The 25,614-nt window shown below is 36.4% G+C and overlaps 1 protein-coding gene across 1 annotated transcript; it reads left to right on the forward strand.

Annotated features, from left to right (window-relative positions):
• Positions 1–513: 513 nt before the first annotated feature.
• Positions 514–24,852, forward strand: pex16 (peroxisomal biogenesis factor 16). Its single transcript, XM_041795383.1, has 11 exons — positions 514–760; positions 6,784–6,819; positions 9,076–9,152; positions 9,970–10,103; positions 11,410–11,510; positions 11,712–11,792; positions 12,499–12,651; positions 13,992–14,064; positions 18,790–18,909; positions 19,639–19,703; positions 23,105–24,852. The coding sequence occupies exons 1-11, from the start codon at positions 628–630 to the stop codon at positions 23,161–23,163; spliced, it is 1,032 nt and encodes a 343-aa protein (XP_041651317.1). The 5' UTR covers positions 514–627; the 3' UTR covers positions 23,164–24,852.
• Positions 24,853–25,614: the final 762 nt, after the last annotated feature.

Genomic DNA, 25,614 nt, shown 5'->3' on the forward strand with positions numbered 1-25,614 from the left:
TCTATGTTGAATTCAAAGACTCAGAATATTCCACCATTATGGTCCATAATATCATCAAAAGTTTCAGAGAATCTGGAGAAACTCTGTGATCAAGGGGTCAAGGCTAAAGGTCAGTATTGGATGCGTATGTTCTTGGGGCCCTCATGGGCCACTGCATTAAAACAGGCATGATTCTGTACTGGAAACCACTGCATGGGCTCAGGAACACTTCCAGAAATCATTGTCTGTCAACACAGTCAGTGGTGCCATCCACAAATTCTGCCTTATAAATTTAGCTAACTACTACACTGATATGTAATCAGATGTTTCGTTCATTTTAAAAACTCATTATATTGAAAGGAGATGAAGGTGAAGGTTTAAACTGTTCAAGTACTTCTAGAACGAGTTTGGCTCTCGTCAGATGGGGCCATCTGAGCTGAAATAGAACGCGCCATCAATGCAACTCCAAAATGAACGGGAACCAATGTGTTAAAACCGTGGAGCGGGGGAAGTAAATAATCGCCGGACCAATGCTACGCGGAAGTCTTCACTTTCAGAACACAGGTGCAAACAAACTTACTGGTCTTTTCTGATAAAAGAGGCTAAATGAAGCGTGTGTCTGTAACTTTAATGTAAGTCTGAGCTGAAATGTCTCACTTTAAAGAATATATCGATAAACTGAGCCGTTATTATGAGCGCTATACTGAATATGTGAGGAGGAATCCAGCTGCTACTGCACACCTGGAGAGCACCGTGAGGACGCTGTCATACCTGATAGCAGGTCAGTCACACTCATTAGTATCATCATGAGTCACACTGTTCATTATCAAAGATGACTTTCAGGACTGACCTGAACTTTAATCCAGCAGTGATGATACCGATATTTTAAAACAGCTCAACCAAAGAGCCAAACTGTTGAAAACCACCTTTGCAAGAGCCACAATCTAAGTGTTGAAAAGTGGGTGAAAGTGGCAATAAAAATAAGCTGAAGCTGGCTAAATAGGTGTAAAATAGGGTTTCTGTAGTTGGGCAGCCAGAGCAGTTGGCAGCAAGAAAGATGCACTCTTGAGTTACATCGTTTTTTCACAATTAAGTTGACAACATATGTTGAAACCTATGAAAACAAAGAAGATGGATGGTCCAGGACACCTTTGAGAGAAAGAACAGGACATTTCCATCAGGGAAAAACACCAAAAAAGGTGAAAAAGCAGACATCAGTCTCATCTACAACTCCTGGCAAAAAGGGAAAAGATGGGCAAAAATTGCAAATCAAGGCAATAAAATCATTAAGACAAAAAATAAGGGTTGACAACTGCATTTGGCAATTAAAGCCTGCCGTATAAGGGTGGGAAACTAATCTCAATGGATAATTCTGAGGTCAAAGTTTCCCTTATTAATGGTTTTCCGAGGAATAATATTTCAAATTTAGACATAAAAGAGCCACAAATCCTCACAAGAGAGCCACATGTTGAGTATCACTGTTTTAAAATGTCAATGCAATTCTGCTAAACAACGATCCATTTATTGATAAAACTGTCAGAATTTAATACAGGTATGAAACCGATACAGTCTGATATTTTTTGAATGGATTATATCAAAAAAGCACAAGTGCAAGCATTTAAAGTACAGCTGATTTGATCCATCAAAAATGAATGTAAACTACACACACTGCCGTGGTGTTTGTGCTGGAGTTTGCATGCATTTTTTGCAGCTATATGCAAAACAATACCCACAGTTGGGTCTGGGACTTATATTTATTGCAGTGATAAAAAACAGGTATTAAAATGTTACGACTTTCTAAAAAGTAATATAAAAGTAAATTATGTGGTGTTATGGCCAGAGGGGAGAGTTTATAAGACTTTTTTACTCGATAAAAGTACAGTTACTTTTCTTTTTCTAAATATTTGAAGAGACCTCTCAGAGATGTAGAGAGTTCCATTCATCTTTATCCATACACATTTACACACACCGATAAGCAGTGGGAGCAAAGTGGGGTTACTGCTGGAGCTGGGAATTAAACCCACAACCTTCTGGTTGCTAAACAATCACCCTGCCTACTAGGGCTGGGCAATTAATCGCAAATTAGATTAAATCGCAACATGGCCAGCTGCAATTTCTTAAATCACAGAAGGTGCAATATTTCTTTAACCTTAAATTTATGTCAAAATACCAGTTTAGACCTTTTTTTACAGCAGAGATGTTATTCATTACATATCATACAACCATTCTAGTGCCATATTTTTAGAATAGTGTACAAAAAAATCATATTCTTCATTTTTGTATGTTTTTCTTATTAAATAGGAGAATTGTATAAAAATGATCATTCTCTTTGTTACAGCAGTTCATATCGAATGTGCAAAATGAAATGAGTCAAAAGTCATCACAATTGGATATTTTTAAAAATTTGTTAAAATTTGTTTGTTTAATCTAATATTGTGTTGATTATAGTTTAGAATGAATTATTGCTTTTTTATTGTAAAAAGCATAAGATGTGGAACTTAAGAAATAATTACATATTGAATTGCAATTACAATACTGGGTTAAAAAAAACGCAATTCGATTATTTTCCCAAATCGTTCAGCCCTACTGGCTCCTGACCCATAGTCCCCTGAGCCAGAGGGCTCCTAAACCAGCTTAAAAACTCATAACAAGGGGTCCTGGCTTAGGACTGCTTTAGGAACCATTACAGAAAAGCTCTGCTGGAGGCATGGACACAACATTTCCTTTGTTAGGTATCAGTGTATCAGCTTGAACCATCTCATTTTGACATTTTTTTTGCTTGGTTTTGGCTGATTTCTAAAAGGTAGTGAAGTACAATACTTACCCTGAAATATCCTTTTGTAAAATTGAAATTACTGATTGTACAAACTACAGAAAATACAAGTACGCAAAAGCCCCTTAATAACAGTACTGTGAGTAAATTTATTTTACACGTCTGATCAGGGATGGGTAATTATTTGCAAATTAGATTAAATTGCAATTTGGCCTGCTGCAATTTTCAAATCATAAAAATTGCAATATTTCTTGAGGCTGTTTTAAAAAGGCTGATATAACGAACCACCATGTTGTCTATGGCAACGTTTTGGGGACAGAAAGGGCGAAACGTGATTTTTAAATATGAACCTGCCCGCCAGTCCTGAAAGCTACCAGGAAGGCAGGTGGAGAAGAAGACTGACCTATAATCTATAAAAATAATGGTTACAAAAATGAATGAATAAACCCTCACCTCGTCACTGCTGTAATTGATGTCCGGCTCACCATCCTTTTTGGTCTTCACAGGCTCTCAGCGCTTAGTGATGTGACGTTTTGGTAACAGATCGGCTCATTCTAAAACCTGCATGCTAGATGTCGCTAAAATGCCAAATTTTACACATTGTACCTTTAAAATGAGATGACATAGAAATTGTCATCCCTTCAATACAGCAATTGATTTTAAATTTACAATATGAGCCAAAAATCCCCAATGAGCTCTTTGTTTTAAAATGTTTTGCCCTATTATATTCTAAATAATATAATTTTGGATGTTATAAAAAAAGAAATGTATTGCTTGCATTAATTGAAAAATATACAGTATAACATGAGGAACCTAAAAGTAACTGCATATTAAATCGCAATTGCAATATTGGGGAAAAAAAAATCACAATTATATATATAGTTTAAAATTTTTCAGCCCTACATCTGATTATGACACCCTTTAAAGGAAAGGTTCAAAAATTCACAAATAAGCAGTTAAGGAAGCCACCAGACTAAATTTAAGGTTTTTGATAAGATATTGAGAAATACTGATCCCTTTTTCAGTATCACATCAACAATGTAAGAAGTGTTTGGCAGCAGGGATTGGTATTTTTTGTTTGTAATCACCAAAATTGCCGCAAAACTCATACACACTGTCTATACTGTGTAAATGTTGTTTTTGACATGTTTAGGTACAACTTTTCATAGTTTATTTTTAATTTTGAGTACTCTGATACATCCTCAGTAAATAACAGAGACTGTATTGTTTTAAAATTCACTATGTATCAAAGAATTTAAACTTTGTCCACCTTAGGTGAGTTTTTCTTTAAAACTACGACTACAGCCTGGCTGCTACGGGTCTGTGAATCTCCAGCCAGTGAAAGTGTGGTTGTGGGGTTCTCTGTGCTCGTATGATTCATAGAAATGCTACAGACAAGATCTAACCAGGAGGACCAGTGACCTTTCACCTTTCCCCCCAGTCACTGGGGGGTAAAAGTGGACACCTCATCTGCTTGCTGAGAAGCTCCTCAACCTACAGGTTAACCCTGTAGTTATTAGATGGTTTTATTCCCTCTTGAATGACAGGTCACAACAAGTTATTGTGAATGGTACACTCTCTACTGTTAAAGAATGTAGTACAGGGGTACCCCAAGGAGCTGTGAGCTCTCCTCTCTTCTTCACACTTTATACTAACGATGCAAGAGCAGTCATCAGAATAACTTTGTCATAAAATGTTCTGATGACACAATTATTTTAAGTCTTTTGTGTGCTAATGATTGCCCTTCTGCTTATCTCAGTGAGGTTGTCTCATTTCAGGCTTGGTGTGAGAAACATCATCTCATTCTGAACACAAACACAACTAAAGAGATGATATTTGACCACAGGGCGGTTAGATCACATGACCCTGTTTTAATCAGTGGTAGTCTAATTGAGCAGGTGGACTTGTGTAAGTATTTAGGCATTCAGATGGATAACTCTTTAAAGGGGAATGTTCATGTTGATTTCTTGTGTGCCAAACTGGCCCAAAGACTGCATTTTCTTCGCAGACTCAGATTGTTTGGTGTGAGTACGAGTGTGATGTTGACTTTCTATAATGCTGTCATGGGAAGTCTGATCAGATACGGGATGGCAGCCTGGTTTGGCTCTCTGTCTGTTCAGTGTAAATCTAAGATTGAAAAAATGTTTAAATGTGCACTGAAAGTGATTGGTATGAAAAATTACCTCTCCCTTCAAACTGTCTTCGAAGAAATTGTCATCAATCAGGCACAAAAACTTTGAAGGACTCTTCTCATGTTCTTTATTGGGAATATGAATTATTGCCCCCTGGAAGATGGTTCAGAGCGAGCAGATATAAAAGCAAACGCTACAAGCTCTCCTTCCTCCCTATGTCCATCTCCGTACTCAACAAACAATCTGCACTAACATAATGCTCTAGCATGAGTGTTGTCTTACTACTGCATTAAATTTATTGTGACATTGCTTTTTATTGCCTTATTGGTATTTTATTGTAATATTGGTACTTCGCTGTGTCATTGGTATGCCACAGTGACAGCTTTTTTAATGTGCTCTCTTCAGACAATTTTGTCAACTTGCACCAGAGGAATGTGCAATGTATTTTACAAACTGTTTACTGCAGGTAAGCCAGTGCAATATTACAGGGCAGGTGCAATACTATACTCTACCTGTAAGTCTCTCTTATTCTGGGTCAATGTGGACCACTGTCCGTCTGTGTACTGCCTGTCTGTTTTTATGATGAATGTATTGATTGTGAGCAGCGCTGCTCTTATGTCCATGACAAATTTTCCCTGGGGGACAATAAAGTTTATCCTGATCCTTGCTTGTGCAAATTCTGAAAGGAAAGACACCTCATTTGTTACAAGCATGGGATGAACATAAGGCTCAATGACCTTGACTGTTCACCTCCAAATTCTGACCCCTACCTTTAAACCATGGGTGCAGCTACACCTGGCCCACAAGATCATACCATGTTCTTATTATAACTGGCCCTAAAATATGAGGTCTGCTGATTTCCTCCAGTATAAAAATGTAAACTTAACCTTGATGATATCAAATATCCTTAAGTCATAAAAATGTGAAAAAGTAAAAATAAATAGATAAAAAGAAATATGGGAAAATAAATCAATTTGTGTTTTCATTTTTAAATCTTAAAATTTTCATTGCTCAATTATAATTTCAATCTATAATTTGGACTTTTATTTCATATTTTGACCTTTTTTTATTATTTTGACCTTTCGTCTCATAATTTGACCTTTTCAACATATAGTTTTCTCTCTATCTAATATTTTGGATTTTTCAATTTATAATTTTGAGTTTTTCTCTCATATTTTGACTGTCAACTTATTTTTTCACTTTTTATTGAAAATTTTCACCTTTTCAATTTATTATTTTGACTGTTATCTCATATTTTGACCTGTAGGTGCACCATTTCAAATTTAAAGCCATATTTTTTGCCTTAAAAACACAACTGTGACTTTCCTTTTTTATATATTTGCCTTTTAAAAGCATTGTTTTCACATCTAATTTCGTGCTTTGGCCTTTTGAACTAATAAGTTTAAGTTTTTTCTCAGATACTGAGCCTTAAAGCTAATCATTTTGACTTTTTAAATCTCAAAATCATCATCAGTGCTAATTTTTTCCCCCATAATTTTTTACCAGCAAAAATGAGGTTGACAGTTTGGTTAAATGTTGACCCTGTTAGGCCCTCAGGTTAGACCTTAATTCAGAATCCAGCCCCTTTGTCATTGAGTTTGACACCCATGCCTTAAATCAAAGTGAACATTTGTGCAAAGTTGAAAGAAAATCAGTCAAATCATTCATGAGATACCTTGTTCACAAAAATGGCCCTGGATGTACGGACTGTTTAAGGACAACCTAAAAACATGATGCCTTAGGCTCCTGTTACTGTTGCTGCAGCAGAACAACACAACATATTTGCTGATTTAACGTTTACCCCACAGAATAACACATTTATGTTCCTGGTATTGATATTAAACATAAATGCAGTTGATACTCATTAAAAAGTCATATTTTTCATTCATTCTTTTGCAGGTCGATTCGCTGATTCTCATGAAATTTCAGAACTAGGTAAGTGTTGTTTTTTTCTCTGTAATCTCTTAAATATGAATTTATTCATTCAAACCCCAAAATAGATCAAAAGAGAATGTGTTTCCCACATATGGATGACAGTTTTTCTCCTTTTTTTTTTCTTAAATCCTCATAAAATTCATCATCCATGCCCAGAGAGATCAACTTTTACATAAATTTGAGGAGTGATGTTTCAGGTTAAAAGTTGCTTGTTTGAACATTTGTTCTGCTGCTGCGTGTGGCTGATATCATCCTGAACTCCTGTACTCTAGGACAGTGGTTCTAAACTGGTGAGTTGGGACCCAAAAGTGGGTCATGGAGCAGTTGTCAGTGGGTCGAGACTAGGTGTCTGAAAAAAAAATGGGCGGCAGAAGTCCTAATTGGACATGCATCAATCAAGGTTAGGCTATAATAGTTTGGGATTTTTCATTAGTTTTTATTTTTAATTCGTTTTCACTTTCTGTGTTCAATTTCAGGTTAGTTTTTATTAGTTTTGACTGCTGGTTTGTTAGTTTAGTTTAGTTTTTATTTTGCAAAAATGCTTTGTTTAAGTTTAGTTTTTATTGGCCACATAATCAGAGATGATTTATGTGATGATGCTGACATCCAGCGTCAGTGCTGCAAACTCTATGCACAAGCCAACATGCTTGCACATAAATTCACTAAGTGTACTGAAGATGACAAGATTGCTTTGTTTAGGTCATATTGTACTTCATTGCATACAGCACAACTATGGTGCAGATACAGTGTTGCAAAAATGAAAAAAAAAAACTCCAGGTGGCATATAATGATGCATTTAGGATTTTACTCAGGCATCCAAGATGGACAAGTGCAAGCCATATGTTTGTAAGCAGTAATGTGCCCACTTTTCATGCTGTTCTTAGAAAGTGTACATACAGTTTTATGTGTCGACTTAGCCAGTCAAAGAATGAAATCATTATGGCCCTAGCGATACCTGCACAGAGTAACACAAAATAAATGTCATTCTTCTGGAAGCACTGGAATAGATGCCTATATGTGTTTTAAATCTATTTGTGTTGTTTTAGTATTGTCTGTGTTTTTGTATGTATTTTATATGGATCTGAGTCTGGAAATAAAGTTCATCTATCTATTAGTTTTAGTGTAAGTTTTAGTTTTTTTGCAGATAGATGTCAGGGCTGAGTGAGCATCATACATTTTTAAAAACATATTCTAACAGGCTGCCCTTCACTTATCATTTTATTTGCTTAATGGTGATGTTTGAATACAACTGCAGACATAAAACTACCACTGTGTGAAGTCTTAACCAATCAGATCAGACAATTTTACTCTCCCCAGACTCTGGTGAAGGTGCCAGTCAGTAGGGTTTTGTTAAAGACTAAAACTAAGGATATTTGTCTCCATTTTTAATTTACTTTAGTTAGTTTCGTAAACGCACTATACAGTTTTAGTTAGTTTTCGTTTTTTTGTTAAAGCTTAGTTTTGATTTAGTTTCAGTTAACTAAAATGATTTTTGAATTTTAGTTTTAGTTATTTAGTTAGTTTTAGTTAACTATAATACATTTTATTTTACTCTGTTTTACTGTAAAATTGGATACATTTAAATGTTTGGTCATTATTTCAACTAATTTATCTCCCCTTCTTGCATTAAAATGGCTACTTTTCTCATGATAATGAAGTAATTTCTCAAGTTCTCTGGAAAATTGTCAAAAACTGACATAATGATGGGGAAAGAGGGTGTAAAATTTGTCAGTTTTGTCCCTTTTCTTTTTTATATCAGGTGTTTTGGTCCAATCATGCACCAAACTGCAAAATTTTCAATTAACTAAACATGCATTGTTGATCGTTTTTTGGAAATTTGGGTCACGACCTGTTCTAAGACAAACTGGTGGGTCCTGAGGCTGGACCAGTTGAGAACCACTGCTCTTGGATGATGGTTGCAATCTGTGATCTGCATTTATATATGCATCTCTCCTGCTATGATCACAGAATTTCATGTAAAACTTTTCAACAGTGATGATATGTCAATGTTTTTTACAGCATACTGCCGATGAATACTGTCAAAGGAGAAAAAACACTCAAAATAAACCTGGAGTCTCCCCCACTGCCTCCCCTTCCACCCAAGTCTAGTCTCATTCTTTTGGAGACACTGAATTCAAATTCCTTTTAACAAAGTGCTTAAAAACAATGATGGAGAAAATGTAAAATCTCTCATGTAATCGATGTGAAGTGCTCATCTGTCTTTCTTCAAACTGCCTCTGCATGTTTGTTTCCCAGTGTACTCTGCCTCCAACCTGCTGGTGCTATTTAACGACAGTATTCTACGTAAAGGACTGAGATGTGCCTTCCCTGTGGTGAGACCTTTTCATATAATCACTGTTCCTTTTTTTTTAAACAGAGAAGATATAGACTATGTCTACAGGCAGTGCTTTAGTACTGGCATCACCAACAACATCAGTTCACAGCACTTTTCACAGGCATTTATTATCTGACTTCTACTTCCCTTGATGGTTGGATTCCACCTTTTTAAATAGCCCTGTGTGCTTAAGGTTTTCCTGCATTCAAGGCCAGTTTCTCAAGTGTATTAGACAAAGATAGCAGTGCTCTCATTTGTTGCTCTGATAGGCCTGTGATAAATGAAACAGACAGAAGGATTTGCCCAATCACAAAGCTTCTGCCCTTCTAAAACTGTCTGTGGGCTGTTGCCCAGATTGATGTGAAATATATCCCATGGAATGGAAAAAATATACCTTCTGGGTCAGATTACAGCACAGTACATTTCAGTTAAAGCTCCATTAAATTGGAACATTTATCAGCCCATTTTTAACTTTAAATCCATTGATTGTTTGCTACCTTATCTCAATCCTACAGCTAATCCAACAGTAAAGTCCTATTTCTTTCAATGTTTGATTGAACTTTTCTATAAATGATTATCTCTAAGGCCAGATTTGATGACTAAAAGATGAACAGGAGCAACATAATTTAGTGTTTCCAACTTCCATGAAGCTGTAGTTGTTTCAGCTGGAAGCTTTAACAGGAAGTATACTCAGTATTACTGAGATTTCCTGTGCTGCATCCCGATGGTAAAAGTGTAAACCTCCTCCTGTGTGGGTGTGTATGTGTATGTGTGGGTGTGGGTGTGTGTGTGTGGGGGGTTGTGTGTGTGTTTAGTCCCTCTCTCAGCAGAGACTCCTCACCTGGCTCTCCGTGTTGGAGTATGTGGAGGTTTTCCTGGAGATGGGAGCCTGTAAGCTGTGGGGGGAAGTTGGCCGCTGGCTCGTGATAGCTCTCATTCAGCTTTTTAAGTAAGATATCTTCCTCTAGGACATGGGTGTCAAACTCAAGGCCCGGTGGCCAAATCCGGCCCGTGGAACAGTATACCCGGCCTGCAAGATAATCTCGTATTCTTTAACTGGCCCTAAAATATGAGGTCAGATTTCCTTTAGTATAAAAATGTAAACTTAACCTTGAGTATATCAGATATCCTTAAGTCATAAAAATGTGAAAAGTATAAAGAGTAAAAATTAGATTAAAAACATTGGGAAATTCATTTGTGTTTTCATTTCATATTTGCAATTTTGCATAGAACAATTATAACTTCTATTATTTTGACTTTTATCTTATGTTTTGAGCTTTTAGTATTTATTATTCTGACTTAGTATCCCATATTTTGACCTTTTACAGTCATTATTTGGACTTTTAGCTTATATATTATGCTTTTTTCATTTATTTTGATTTTTTTCCTCAAATTTTGACAGTGTCAATTTATTATTTTGATTTTTTTATCTCATATTTTGACATTGTCAATTTATTATTTTGACTTTTGTCTAATATTTTAGCTTTTTCTATTTATAATTGATTTTATCTCATATTTTGCCCTTTGCAATTTATATTTTTGACTTTTTATTTCATATTTTGACCTTTTAGGTTCACAGTTTTAAATTTTGAGCCATAGTTTTGCCTTTAAAACATGATTGTGACTCTCCTTTTTTATATATTTGCCTTTTAAAAGCCTGATATTAGCATCTAATTTCGTGTTTTGACCTTTTGAACTAATAAGTTCGATTTTTTTCTCAGATACTGAGCCTTAAAGCTAATCATTTTGACTTTTTAAATCTCAAAATCATTTATCATCAGTGCTCATTTTTTCACTATAATGCATTACCGGCAAAATGAGGTTGACAGTTTGGTTTAATGTTGAACCTGTTAGACCCTCAGGTTAGACCTTAATTCAGAATCCGGCCCCTTCTGTGATTGAGTTTGACACCCCTGGTCTAGGAGTTTTTGGCTGGTTTTTCATCATCTGCTCATGGCTTTTGTTTGATAGCATATCACATAATGCTGCTTACTTCTTTTGTAATCAGGTTGCTCCAGAAAACAGATAGTGATTAATTTTTAGTGTGCATGAAAACAGTCAATATACCCCCCATTTTACTTTACTATACCAAACAGTCTCAAGAGAATGTGTGATTTAGAAGAAAATAATCAAGTTATATTTTTGAATTTGGTGTAACAACCCGTTAAAGAAAATGGCAATTTTTTATGCAAGACATTTACAGTCCCTCCACTTTTCCATCTTTGATGTAATTTTTGTCTTTCTTTCATCCTCAGGGCAATTTTCCGCATCGTTCTTCTTCTGTGGTACAAGTCTGGCATCCAGACTTCACCTCCCATAATCCCCCTGGACAGAGGAGCAGATTTTGTCAGTGAAGGTCTGTTTTCTTCTTTTCTTTCATATTAGCTGTTATCACTTCCTCCTGATGAACAGATCAAAATTTTCCTCAGAAATCTGGGTTGCAGTTTCTCACCGAGGAAGTGGTAGTGTGTGCTGAGGCTAGACCAGCTGCTGCATTTAAAAGTGATATATGTGTAACATTTAAAGCTGTTTAAAGGTGTTTTTCTTTCCTCTCCAGATGAAGCTGACAGAGAGCAGCAAAACGACACATGCTTTGTGGGTCAGAGATCAGGACGGGTCATCAGGCCTCTGGGCAGTGGTGAGGCTCTCTAAACCTTTCTAGGTTTTTAATAACAGAAAGTGCAGTCATGTTGAGTTTCCTCAAGGGTCCCTATTATGCAACACCATGCCAGTCCGACCAGTGTATTTCCCTTTCAGTTACAGTTATTAACAAACAAACATACCTTACCTACCTGATAATATTCCATCTCAGGGACCCTTGAGGAAATCCAGTTTGGGGTAGTTCCAGATGGACATCTGACACTGGCTCCTAATGGTGTGCTATCGACCACGACATAAGCCACACATTTTATGGCACATGTAGATGCTTAATGCCACACGACACTGCTCGCCTAGTGGCACGGCACAAAACTGGACGGGTCAGGTTGGTGGGACAACTTTGAAAATGAAATGGTCATTGTAAAGAAAAGGGTATCCATTTTTACATGTCAAGGACATCATTGGTATCTGTGAGTGAGCTGCCTCACCTGCACAGTGAATGCCGGACTACATGTCAACATGGCATGCTCTTTACAGCATGTACTAAGAGCAGCTGTGAGTTCTAATTTGGACAGAGTTGATTTTGAGAACGTAGCACCTGTGGATGAGATTCTTTCTAAAAATGGAGGGGAAAATCTTTTTCAGATACCCTTTTTACTTTGGTGTGGACCAGGCCTTAACCTTGGTCCCATGTTGATTGTCAAAGTCACTCTAGGGTTTACTGAATGCTCCACACCCCTCTCCAGCTCCCCCCCTGCAGGCCCGGCTGTGGGGAGATCCGTCTCAGAGGAAGAGGAACGGCAGCTCAAACAGAGAGACGCTCAACAGCAGACCGACGCAGCTCGGGCTGCAGGAGACAATTGCAGAGAGCATTTACATCGGACGGCCGCTTATTCACTGTATCCTTCACTTAGTTTCACAGCCATAGATATAAACAGTTCTACCATGTACATGAATGAATATAGAGCTATAAATCACAGACAGAGTCCAGGCTGCAAGGCTCTGCTGCTCTGAATCTATACCAGACACTGAAGACAAAACTTTGGTGTTTTTTAAGGTTAATTAGGCTAGGTAATAAATAAGCACACAAACAAACCAACAAATGAGACTGACAACTCAAGGAGTCCTTTTCAGGAGATTGTTTTATGTCTTTTTATGTTTTATCTGAGGTTTAAATGAAACCCAGAAGGACAGTGGTCTAGTTTTAGGTTGACTGCAGTCCATTGTGTTGGAAAATTGACCCTAAAGGGGTTTGTTATATTTATTATTTTTTAAATGAATTAAGTTGTGCTAACTTAACACTCAGTTTTATTTTTATTGGTTTCCAAAGACAATCTCAACATTCACAGCTCCGTACACTATGATGGGCTTTTGTGTGATTGGTCCAGGATTATACTCAGCAGAACAGCTACAAATAAATATACAAAGTAAACAGGTGTACTACTTTGACTCTTCAGCCTGACATAAATATACATGAAACTTATAATTTAGAATCTCAAAATAAATCCATCCTTTTAAAAAGTTCCCCCCTTCTCTAATGTGCTATCATCAGATGTTAAAATTTTCCACATATGAACAAATGCAGGCTCAGCCCTCATGTCAACATTATCTAACTCTTCATTGATCAGAATAGAGATAATTTGATACACAGCTATTTGCTGGTGAGGTGACCTTGTTCTAGCAGGGTTTAAACCCGCCTCCTCAAGTTGGGGAAGTTACAATTCTGTTGCACCAGCTCTGTGTAAGTTCAGTTGGGGCCTTATTTGATAGTAGACTTTTACTTACAATGGAGTTTGAGGTGGTTCACCAGCTGAGATAGTTTTAACCTTGGCTTAAGTTACAACCTAGATCTCACACACTAAATATCTGTCCACTGCAGATGACTCAGTGCTTCAAGGTTTATGATTTTATTTTTGTTCATTGTGAACTAACAGCTCAGATTTTTGTGAAAGGCTGATCAACTGCACTGAGTTAAAGGATTCAGAACTTGTCTTGTAGTTCTTCAGCTGACCACTAGATGGTGAACTGTTGCAAACTTAGGCTGTGCTGTTCTGTAAGGGAGGTCTGACTGTGTATGAAAGTAAACCTGCCTATATTACAAGCAGCTGACTGGACAAATAATCTACTAAATGCATTAGATGGAATCATAAGGAACAATGATTAATGCTACTTTTGTGCACATCCCTTCTCTGTCAATGAACTGTTGTTTTTTCCTTAAAAATCACCTCTCTGGAATCAGTGCTGTGTCTCGGCCTTTGTGGGAAACAGTCGTGGAAGCCGTGGCTCATCTCTGGAGCCCTCGAACTATCCAGGTACGGAGCCTCCTCCACTACTCTATAGTATTAACTTGTTTTCTTAGTTATTTAACTGACTTGAAGAGAATGGTAAATAGACCTGAGCTTGTATAGCCCTTTTCTTGTCATATGAAAACTGGACTGCAAACAGGACTTAAGTGTCTTACCCAAGGACACATCTATCATGTGACTAGAGGACATGGGAATTAAACCCACCACCTTACGACTCCAAGATGACTAAGCCACAGCATTTATATGATCTTTATGTTGGTAGGAGAACAAGCAGGAAACTGCTTCTGAGATACTTGCAGAGTTTTATGCTGTTATTTTGTCAGAAAATATTTGGTTTAAATTATGGCTGTCAATAGATTAAAAATTTTAATTACGATTAATCTCACAAATTCCATAGTTAACTTGCAATTAATCGCAAATTAATCACACTTTTTTTTGTCTGTTCTAAATGCCCCTTACAGGACTATTTCTCAAGATTCAAATACCCTTATCAACATGAGTGAACAACAATACTTTTTTTATGCAAATCTTTGTTCATGTCAACAACCCAAAAAACACAACAGATAATGTCCAGAAAATTTTCTAGTCTAATCTCAAAGATACTGAATGCTCTATAAATCTTCTGAGAGCATAACATGTTAAACTCAAGCCCACCAAGCCACAATAGATGAAGATACTGACCTTAATGTAACATTACTGAATAATACCACAGACTTGTAGAAGTTAACTCCTCTGTGATCATTCCTGGATCCTTCACACTAAAGCAGAGAATTTTGGTCTCACATGGGGGAAATGAAGGCTCACAATCAACTCACAACAGGATGATACAAAAAGACTAAATACAGTCAGAGAATTACACTACAGATTACTCAAGCATTTTTTTTCTTCATAAACAAAGAGGACCCACAGTCTAATAATGCCTTTTAGCTTATATTATGATACTCTACAGAGCTTCTTCACTCTCAGGCTCACCTGTAACCTCTGCTCCCCTGTTACACACCAGCCTCTGCTGCTCTGTGTCCTCCTCATCATCATGATGCAGCTGTAGGCCTATATTCACCGTCAGACCCTCCTATAGGGACTGCAGTCTTTGACACTTTTGCAGCATCTTGATTGTTTTTTTTTTTTGTTTTTTTTTAAATTTGGTGTTTATTTACTGTTCCAGTCGATCGTTTCAGTAAGTTTCGTTTTGTCCGAATACTTTCACTTTCAAGCAGGAGCTGAGTCGGCATGGGAGCGTAAACGGACCTTTATGAGACGTGATCGGGCCAGTCAACGGTCAATATAAAGGGTCAGCACAGCTGTAGTGCCGGTCCATAGCAGATATAAATAAATGAATAAATCATAAAGGGCCAAAAAGTGCGTCAACCCACCAGGAAATACCCAGTATGCCAGATAGCGAGTCCATCACTGCTTGCAGTTGTCTGAGCGTAAACAATCCAGCATGGTGAGGGGGGCGGCTCTCTGCTTTAGCGGTGTGCTTGGCTAGCGAGTGGTACGGGGTGTTTAAGACTCTACTAGTACAAAATCCTGATAACTCCGTTCATGTCGACAGTAAGAGAAAATAACTTCAGTCTTATGTGGCATAATATGAAAGCTGAACCTGTCATTCAAAAGTCACTGTCCTTTATCCATTTCTGCTCGCTTGTACCACATCACGACAGCGTCACTTCCTGATGTTGCAAACTACGGGGTGGGTCGAGGGTCACACAGAACACGCATGCGTTAATCTTGCGACAAAAAAAATAGTGGTGTTAAAAGTAATTTGAGTTAACGCAATTTTAACGCGTTAACTTTGACAGCCCTAGTTTAAATCTAAGTTATTGAATCTTTTAACATTTTAAGCCAGCCTGATCCCATAACAACAAAAAAAACAGAAGTCCTAGACACCCAATACTGAGCTCTTTGTTGTTCATATTGATCAAAAATAGCAGACATGCTCCTACATACTGTCTAAATTCTACAGGAACATTGCTAAAAAATTTTTTAGTCTAGTTTATGTTTGTATCTCTGGCTCAGCCATTGACTGGTTCTCCTCTGACCTATCAGACAGAACATTCTCAGTCACTGTTAACAACAGCACTTCTTCTAATTCCTCCCTGGTTTTTGGAGTTCCCCAAGGTTCAGTCCTTGGCTGTATACGATTTTCTTGGTACCTGCTCCCACTCAGCCACATAATCAACAGCTTTAAAGACATACCCTATCACTTTTATGCAGATGACATCCTATTACGTATATCTTTTAAACCTCAAAATTACTCACAAGTGTCAATGCTACTCTGTTTGACACTGGCACTGTTTGATTGCCATAAAAGTTTGGATGGCAGATAATTTTCTACAGCTAAACGCTGACAAAGCAGGGGTCCTTGTCTCGGCCCCAGATGGTTTAGTGCCATGTGTACTAGAGAAACTTAGCTCCCTATCTACTTGTGTAAAACCTTTTCTTTGTAATCTGGGTGTTTTCCTTTCGCCCATTCTTGTCTCTAGACCATCATGTCAATAATCTGGTTACCCAGAAATATCGCTCAACTGACAGGGGTGGGAGAAAAATCGATACAGCATATTATCGCGGTATTTTGTCTGGTGTTATATCGTATCGTCTCATCCATCAAGTATGGATTTTTTTTTTTTTTCAAATTAAATGCCAGTATGAACTGAAGTCTATGATAATGGAAAAATAAAATTGGTTGTTTGTCCAGTGAGGTCGACAGAGGTGATGGTCACAGAGCAGGAGAAGTAAGTACAACAAACATGGCAGCACCAGGGGAAGGACATTAGAACGAAAGCAGGGCACGAATGAGATGGACATGACACATGAGGTTAGCAAGAAGTGCTACATGAAAATAAAATACTGTGGAAATATGACAAACATGAGGGCAAGACTAATGCTAAATCAGCTAAATTGTTTCAAAAAGTGCTAGAGATTGTGATATATCCTGATATATTGCAATATATCGTAATGGGATGCTTACTGTAATGCAAAATGTTTAAAATCTCAATAATATCGAATTGTGTCTCAAGTATCTTGATGATATTGTATCGTGGGGCCACTAGTGATTCCCTCACCCTATCAACTGATTTTTTGTTTCCACAGCACAGGTGAAGATGGTTGTTCACACATTCATTTCCTCCCTTTGGACTACTGTAACTCAGTTTTCACCTGTCTCATTAAAACCTCTGTAAACCGTCTACAATTAGTTCAAAATGCTTGCAGTCAGACTACTCACCAAGTCTTCAGAAAGGTCACACATTACACCAATTCTGTGTTCTCTCCACTGGCTTCCCATAAATTGCGGAATACATTTCAGAATACTTGTGTTTACTTTTAAAGCCCTGCATGGACAAGCACCAGCCTACCTTTCTGAACTTTTACAACCTTACTTTTACAATCCCAGCAGGACTCTTCGGTCCTCTGATCAGGGTCTGTTGGTTGTTCCACACTCCAGAGAGGACTGTGTATTTAAGGCAAGGTTATTATAGATAACTAAAACTAACTAAATAACTAAAACTAAAATTCAAAAATAAATTTTAGTTAACTGAAACTAAATTAAAACTAAGCTCTTCCAAAAAAACGAAACCTAACTAAAACTGTATAGTGCGCTTACAAAACTAACTAAAATGAAATAGAAATGGAGACAAAATATCCTTAGTTTTAGTCTTTGACACAACCTGACTGCCTGACACCTACATCCAAGTCTAGATAGTGAAAATGGCCTGATTTTATTGGTTAAGGCTTCACACAGTGGTAGTTTTATGTCTGGAGTTGTATTCAAACATCATCATTAAGTATATGAAAAGTGAAGAGTGGCCTGCTTGAATATGTTTTAAAAATGTATGATGTTCACTCAGCCTCGTAACTGAAACAAAGCATTTTTCCAAAATAAAAACTAAACTGAACTATCAAACCAGCAGTAAAATTGATTAAAACTAAACTTAAATTTAACACAGAAAGTGAAAACGAAATGTAAATAAAAACTAATGAAAATTCCAAAACTGTTATAACCTTTTTTAAGGTCATTGCTCCAACTCTTTGGAACAAAATTCCATTGGGTTAAATATCAGTAGACACTTTTGATTCCTTTAAAAAGCAACTTCAGACCTACTTGTCTGGTCTGACCTTTATCTGTTTTTGTGTACTGTGTATTCTTTTGTTGTACCTTTGCATCATTGCTGGGTTTTTTTTTTTTTTTTAATCTCTTTTTAAAGCATTTTGGGACTTTGCTGTTCTTGAAAGGTGCTTTATAAATAAACATTATTATTATTATTATTATTATTATTATTATTATTATAACTTATTATTACTTTGCAAAAGTTTTAGGTTTTTTGTGTTATTTGTATAGTCATGGAGGATATCTTAATGGACCAAATAAAGTTTAGCTCATCTGATTTATAGGATCTGAATATATATAGAGCAGTGTATCGTGAATCAACATGCAGCTAGCAAAAAAATTGGGACATAATGGTTGGTCTTTATTGCCCTTGCAGAGCCCTGTTTTTTGTTGAGGGGTTATTTCACTCCTTTCTTTTCTATTTAAAACATTTCAGTAATGGAAATTTTAAAATGAAACACCAAGCATGCTGAATCGTTTTACATCCTTTTGGTTCTTATTTGTTTTTTAGTTAACAAAAAGCAAAGATATTATTGCTCTATTATTTAGTTTTACTTTTTCAATCCACTCCACAAACACACCGACAGATTATAATAACCCTTTTTGACCTCCTTCTTCTTTAGCTTTGCAGTGCTTAATGAAACAAAGTTTGAGAACCGATGGGAGCGAGCCGAGATGAGGAGGAGAACCTTTCTGTTGCTGTACTACCTTCTACGATCACCTTTCTACGACAAATACTCTGAGTGAGCAATTTCAATCATTTCATTTTCAAGCTTAAGCACATTTTTAGGCAAATATGTGTATCCCTGTAGCTCTGGCTAGCTGCTCAGTGGTCTCCCTCTATCAGGGAGACATCGTCAGAGCTCTATATGACTGAAACATAGAGGGGGTTAACTTCCATAATTAATGAGAGGGGACCAAAAAGCTCATGGTCCCTCTGACTGAGCCCCAGAGATCCTGTGTGGAGATGGGACAGAGTTCTAGAAGGACAACCATCACTGCAGCCCTCCACTGATCCGGGCTTTATGGCAGAGTGAGAGATGAAGACTCTCCTCACATGGAAGTCCACTTTGAGTTCACAAAAACTCCATGTGAATGCAAAGTGTAGCTCTAAAGCAGTCTCCTAGCTCTAATGACATGGTTCTAACCACACTGGTGCTAGGCGCAGCATTCCCTGAAATCATCAATCTCAACATCATAAAAACCTCTCTTTATCCCGATTCACGTTGTCAGTATGGGCTTACAAATCTGTTTGAAAAATTAACTGTTTGCACATAGTATTATAACCTCTTTCCTCAGTGTTTTGTCTGTATTTTGTCTCACAGTTCTTATCTTTTTTGTTTTTTTGCATCACTTAATATAAATACAAAATACCTGAACTTTATTTAAACATGATTAATCATTATTGTATTCAGTGATTGTGGTTAAGAATGAAACCCTTTGACAGCTCTGTTATTGTTCTTCATCTGCAGGGAAAAGATCCTGTTTCTGCTCCGACTTCTGGCCAATCATATTCCAGGAATTGGACTGATTGCACGTAAGTATTAAAGTCAGTTATGCTGCACCATGAACTTCACATACACAACATACTCAAAAGAAAACAGTAGTTCCCCTAGTGTCCACTGGAGCAGGGACTCTCCTTGTGGGGGTCTGGATACCCCTTGGGGTAGCAAGACACTGAGAGGGGGTCGTCATATGCCCTCCAAAAAACAAAGAGTATTTTAGAATGACTCCAAATTGTATATTTGGCCCATTTTTTTAATATTATATGCATGAAATTGGTTGATGTTAAATAAAAAAAAAAGCATGGTAATTTGGTAAGATTTATGCTGAAATCAAAGTAATGTTTGAAAAATAGTTAAAGTGTAAGTCTGCACATGACTGTTCTTGAATTTGCACAACTGTGTTCAACTGCAATTCAATGAACTTCAGGTACAGCTGGGGTCCTGGGCTGTTTTGGGGGTCATGGGCTGAAAAGGAGCCCCTACACTGGAGGCTGTGTCTGGCCTTAAGACACTCTGTATAGAGCCCCATAAACTTACATTGTTTATATGAAGGCCTAAAGTGATGTCGAATTGGGGGCGGGGCTTAAAGTGATGTAGAATTAGGGGCGTGGCCTCTTCGAGTGATAGTTGAAAACTGTCGCCTGCTTGGAGTCACCTTAAAGGTGTGGTGTGTAAAACTGGTAATATCAGCTAACAGTCAATTCTAGATTGTGATGCTCAATTCTCTGGTGGGAACTGTGGCAGCCAGTGGAATTTAAGAAAAATCTATCTGTTTTTCTGGGGTGTTATGAAATTGGGCAAATGCAAAAATTCCAAGAAGGCAGCATCCATTAAAAGGACTCTCCCTATGTATGAATAAAAGGCTTATTCTGTGTAAACTAAAAAATATATTTGTATTCAGGTGATTTAACACTTATTTATAAATATTATTTTTCATTTTTATCAAGTTTGTTCAGCTAAATGCTACTTGGGTAAATTTTACACAGTGTACCTTTAAGAGGCAGGTATCTATTATAGATTTCATCTCATGGGTGTGGGTAAATATTTTTGTCTAACTAATTTTAACCAGAATAGAATGACTTTATATTTTTAGCTAAAGCTAGACTAAAATGTTTTAAATTTTAGTCAGCTAAATCTAGACTAAAACTAGGCGTGAAAAAAATGACTAAAATATGACTAAAACATTTTCATCACAAAATTTAACAAGAATTAAAGAGCAGCGACGGGCTGCTTAGCTCCACCCACCTCAGCTGTTTACTTCTCTTTTTGATTGAGTACTATTCGTTTAAAACAATGCTCCATGTGGACTAAACAGTTAGCTCTACTTGACTGTAAAGTAATGTCAGCTTTTCTACTTAATGAGGGAGTAAAGCTGTTTAAAAGTGGCCTTCATGGTGCTGGAAATATGGAAATATGAACATGAAAGTATAATAGAGAAAAAGTAGTTGGTTATTATTATTATTACCACTGTTATTTTTGTTTATCCTCCTTGTCATTATATGAGTGACACAGGCTCTCTGCTCTGTTGTATAAGCCGTGTTGTAACTTGAATGTAAATGAAGTTACATAGATTAATTATTAAATGAATAGATAAATAAATGGGGCCTTCCTGGCTTACACTGTAACCTACGTACAAAGCATTCTGGGATCACTCGCAATGCAAACCAGGAGGGAGGGACACTTTCAACAGCTTTCTCCTTCATTATGAGAAATTCATCCATACAACTAAAATGCTGGTATACTTTTAAGCCATTTTTAATGAACAGAGGCCTTAATTCATAAGAGGTGAGCCGTGCTTTTGGTCTCTATTCAACCTGGAAATGCTGTGTTGGGCCATGATATTGGGGTGAGGGGGCAGTTCAGGTATGGGGTGAGCTTGGGCAGTTGAACTCACAACTGATGTCAGAGAAAAACTGTGGTCCATCACAAGTAAACAGCAGAAAACATGATGGAGATACAGCAACAGAGCGGCAGCTTCCTGTAGCAGTCAATGTTTGTAACGTCCAATTTCCATGGTGGTTCCATCTCAACAGCCACTGAACATTTCCCATCATAACTGTTAAAACTTTAGACTTTAAATGTTCAGAGTAATGTACGACCTTAACAGAAAAATACGTACAATTTCAGTCATATCAGTGTAAAATTCTACATATTTACATTGATTTTAACATGAAAGATGAGATGATAACAAGCTAAATATGGACCTATGATTTATAGCAGGGGTGTCAAACTCAAGGCCCGGGGGCCAAATCCGGCCCCTAGTGCAGTTTTACCGGTCCTGCAAAATCATATGATATTTTAGTTAGAACTGGCCCACAGGTCTGAGGTCTGCAGATTTCCTCCAGTATAGAAATGTAAATTTAACCTTGAAGATTTAAAATATCCTTTGTTAAGTCATAAAAATGTTAAAAAGTAAAGAATAAAAATAATGAGATAGAAAGTAAGGAATAAGGGGAGAAATTAATTTGCGTTTTCATATTTTGATTTGTATCTCAAAATTCTGACTTAAAATTGGCATTTTGACTTTTTATCTCATTTTGTGAACTTTCAGTTTCCAATTTGAAACTTCAAGTCATATTTTAAAATTTTAAGATCATGATTTCAAATTTAATCTCGTATTTTGCCCCGCAGAATCTTAATTTTGACTTCTAATTCCATATTTTGACTTTTTAAACTCACAACTTAGAATTTTATCCAATTTTTTGACCTTTTAGATTCAAAATCTTAAATTTTAAGTTGTACTTTCACCTTTTCAACTCATGATTTTGTATTTTAGCTCATATTTTGACCTTTAAAGTCATGATTTTTACTTTCCATCTCATATATTTGCCTTTTGAAAACATTATTTTAACTTTTGATTTTGTGTTCTTATCTTTTTAACTAATATTTGGACTTTTTTTCTTAGATTTTGAGCCTTTGAACTTATCATTTTGACTTTTTAAAAAAATCTCAGAATCATTTATCATCAGTTTTTCTCCCTCTTTATTTATTACCTGTGAAAATAAGGTTTACAGTTTATGGTTAAATGCTGACCCCGCTGGACCCTCAGGTTAGACTTAAAACTCAGATTTTTCGCCCCTGCTGTGATTGAGTTTGACACCCCTGATTTATAAAATCTCTGATGAAATGTATGTTTATTTTTACCAAGACAAGACAAAGCTTTAGAGATTCTAAAGTTTTAGAGATTTCTGCTGAACATTAAAAATGTGATCCAACAAGCCCATCAGCATTGTGCATCACATCAAACCAAAGCGCAGCGCTGGTACCTTCAGCTGTCAAAGTGAGCCCTGCTGAACTCCAGGCTTTATTCTCACTCAAACTTCAGTGTTATTTTACTTGTCTTAGCTTATCGAAGTGTTTTTGAATCTGTTCACTCTGACTCCCTTTACAACATTTTGTCGACTGTTTTAATCTTTTTTTTTTGTCTGTTCAGGTCCTCTGATGGATTACCTCCCCAGCTGGCAGAAAATCTACTTCTACAACTGGGGTTAAAATCTGCTGATCTGATCTTATGAACGAGGATACGGAGGAAAATGCAGCGTCAGAGCGGAGCACAGAGACCCTTTGATTCCCTAAAAAATCTGATTAAATGAGGTGGAAATGATGACATCAAGGATCTTCTTAAAGCCAAGTATCCTGATTGATTTTGGATTTTTCTGCAGCAAGAGATTAAAATGACTATTTTGTCTAATTTGCTTATATAAATATATATATTTTTTTGTTTTATCCTTGCATCACACCAACATGATGCTGAAAATATTTTCCTCTTTTTTTTTTTTAATTTTCCTCTTGTCAGAAGACTTCATACTCTTAGAATCTGTGATGCACTGAAGAGTTTCTACAACATGTCTGCAGGTTTCTATGGCTCATTTTAAGGCCTCATTCCAGACCTTTGAAAGCCCACGCAGTGACGTGTATGTCAGAGTCTGCAGCATTTGATTTTGGTAAAATCATGTGAGATAATGAACGTTCAATTCTACCAGGAAAAACAGGATTGTTGAGTGTTGATGATGCAGATTAAAAGTCTTAATTAGGAGATATTTAAACAAACTAGAACTGAGATTAAATGAAAAATTATGAAAAAAAGTCACAACTTTGAGATCAGAAATTCAAATTCTGACATAAAATGTCTAAGTTGCGAAAATACAAAGTAAATAGAATAAGAAAATGTTCTGTTGTCACAGAATTGTAAATCATGATCACGAGCTAAAAAGTTAAAAATCTGAGATAAGAAAATAAGATAAGAAATCATAATTATGAGATTATTATTATCCTGTCTTCTCATAATTTTGACTTTTTAAAATTCTTATTATATTTCTACAAATCATTCCTATGACATAAAAAGTTATTAGATGTTGTACTGTCGTTTTTACTGGTCTCATAACATTTATTTTACCTTCATTTTGACTTTCTGTCTCACAGCTTGGACTTTTTTTTTTCTTAGATAATTATGATTATCTCATAATTGAACTTGACTCCCTGCCCTGATTGGTTACTGTTGTAACCAAAAATCTTGTCAGCGGTCACCTTTCTATTGAAACAATTGAAAATACCTCACTGTTTGACTAACTTTTATCTGTATTCGATCAGATTTTTTGATAAACTTGTCCTCAGTGGAAGAATAAAGGCACAGAAGGGTGTATAAGGATAAGCTGAAAAATGTTCTAAAATGGTTTAATATTATAAATGTCTGCTAGTGTTAGCAGTCCTGTGTTTGCTAACAGTCTCACCTGCTCAGAAATCAGTGATCATTTCTGGAGCCAGGACTCTGAAACATCCTCTAAATGTCACCAACAGGGCTTCAGTACACTCAAAAACATCAGACATGGGAAATATTCTCCATGATTTTAACACATTTTAGATTTATCTAGTGACCCTCACACACCCTACTGTATCTTTGTCTTTAGACTTTCCCGTTCATTTATTTAAATGTCAATTAAATAAAGTCAACTCAAACTTTTTGTTCATTTGTTAAAATGGTGAAGAACACAGCAAGTAGAGCAGGAGTGTCAAACTCAATCACAGCAAGGGCTGGATTCTAGATTCAGGACTAACCAGGGTCACCTTTTTAACCAGAAACTGTCAACCATGTTTCACTGGTAATAAAATATGAAAAAAAAAAAAAAGGTCCAAACATGAAGTTGCAATTGAGAAAATAATGTTTTTAAAGGCAAATATATTAGAAAGAAAGTCAAAATCATGAGTTTAAAACGTCAAAATATAAAATAAAATTTATAATCATGAAATTTAGTCAAATTTCATACAAAATTTTGAATTGTGAGTCTAAAAGGTCAAACTACAGTGCTCAACAAATTTATTAGACCACCACCCAAAGTAAGGTTTATGCCACAGCTGCCCTAACAGCATTGGTAATTACCAAAATCATTTTTTATGTTTCTGCAATGGTTAATACACCAATATGTAGAAGCTCTTTAACCCAAATGATATTTTTAATGCTAAAATAGAATTATTATTGTTATCCATGAATTTTCAAATAGACTGATTTACAAAAAAACCTGAAAAAATAGTAAAGCACATGATTATTTCTTGATTAATATGTCAAATTATAGTTATTTACTTGCATTCCTGAACAGAAAAATGAGTTTTAGTGGTTGAATGTTATGCTTGATTCATTTCTGACTTCTCAGAGAAGCCCAGTGAGCTGGCTCAAATTTGGATGAATTCAGTTTGAAATCCCTCATTCCTGTTCAAAATGGTAAAACGTGGAGAGCTCACTGAAAATGAAAGAGTCCGCATGAAAGCACTTCATGATGCTGGATGGTCTTTGAGACAAATATGACAGGTGGTCTAATAAATTTGTTAAGTACTGTATATGATTATGAAGTCAATGTTTGGAGTTGAAAATATGAGGTAAAATACAAAATAATTGGTTAAAAAGGTCAAAATGTCACTTAAAAATTAGAATTATGAATCGTAAAGCTC

Source organism: Cheilinus undulatus, linkage group 1 (assembly GCF_018320785.1).
Source record: "Cheilinus undulatus linkage group 1, ASM1832078v1, whole genome shotgun sequence".
NCBI classification, from domain to species: Eukaryota; Metazoa; Chordata; class Actinopteri; order Labriformes; family Labridae; genus Cheilinus; species Cheilinus undulatus.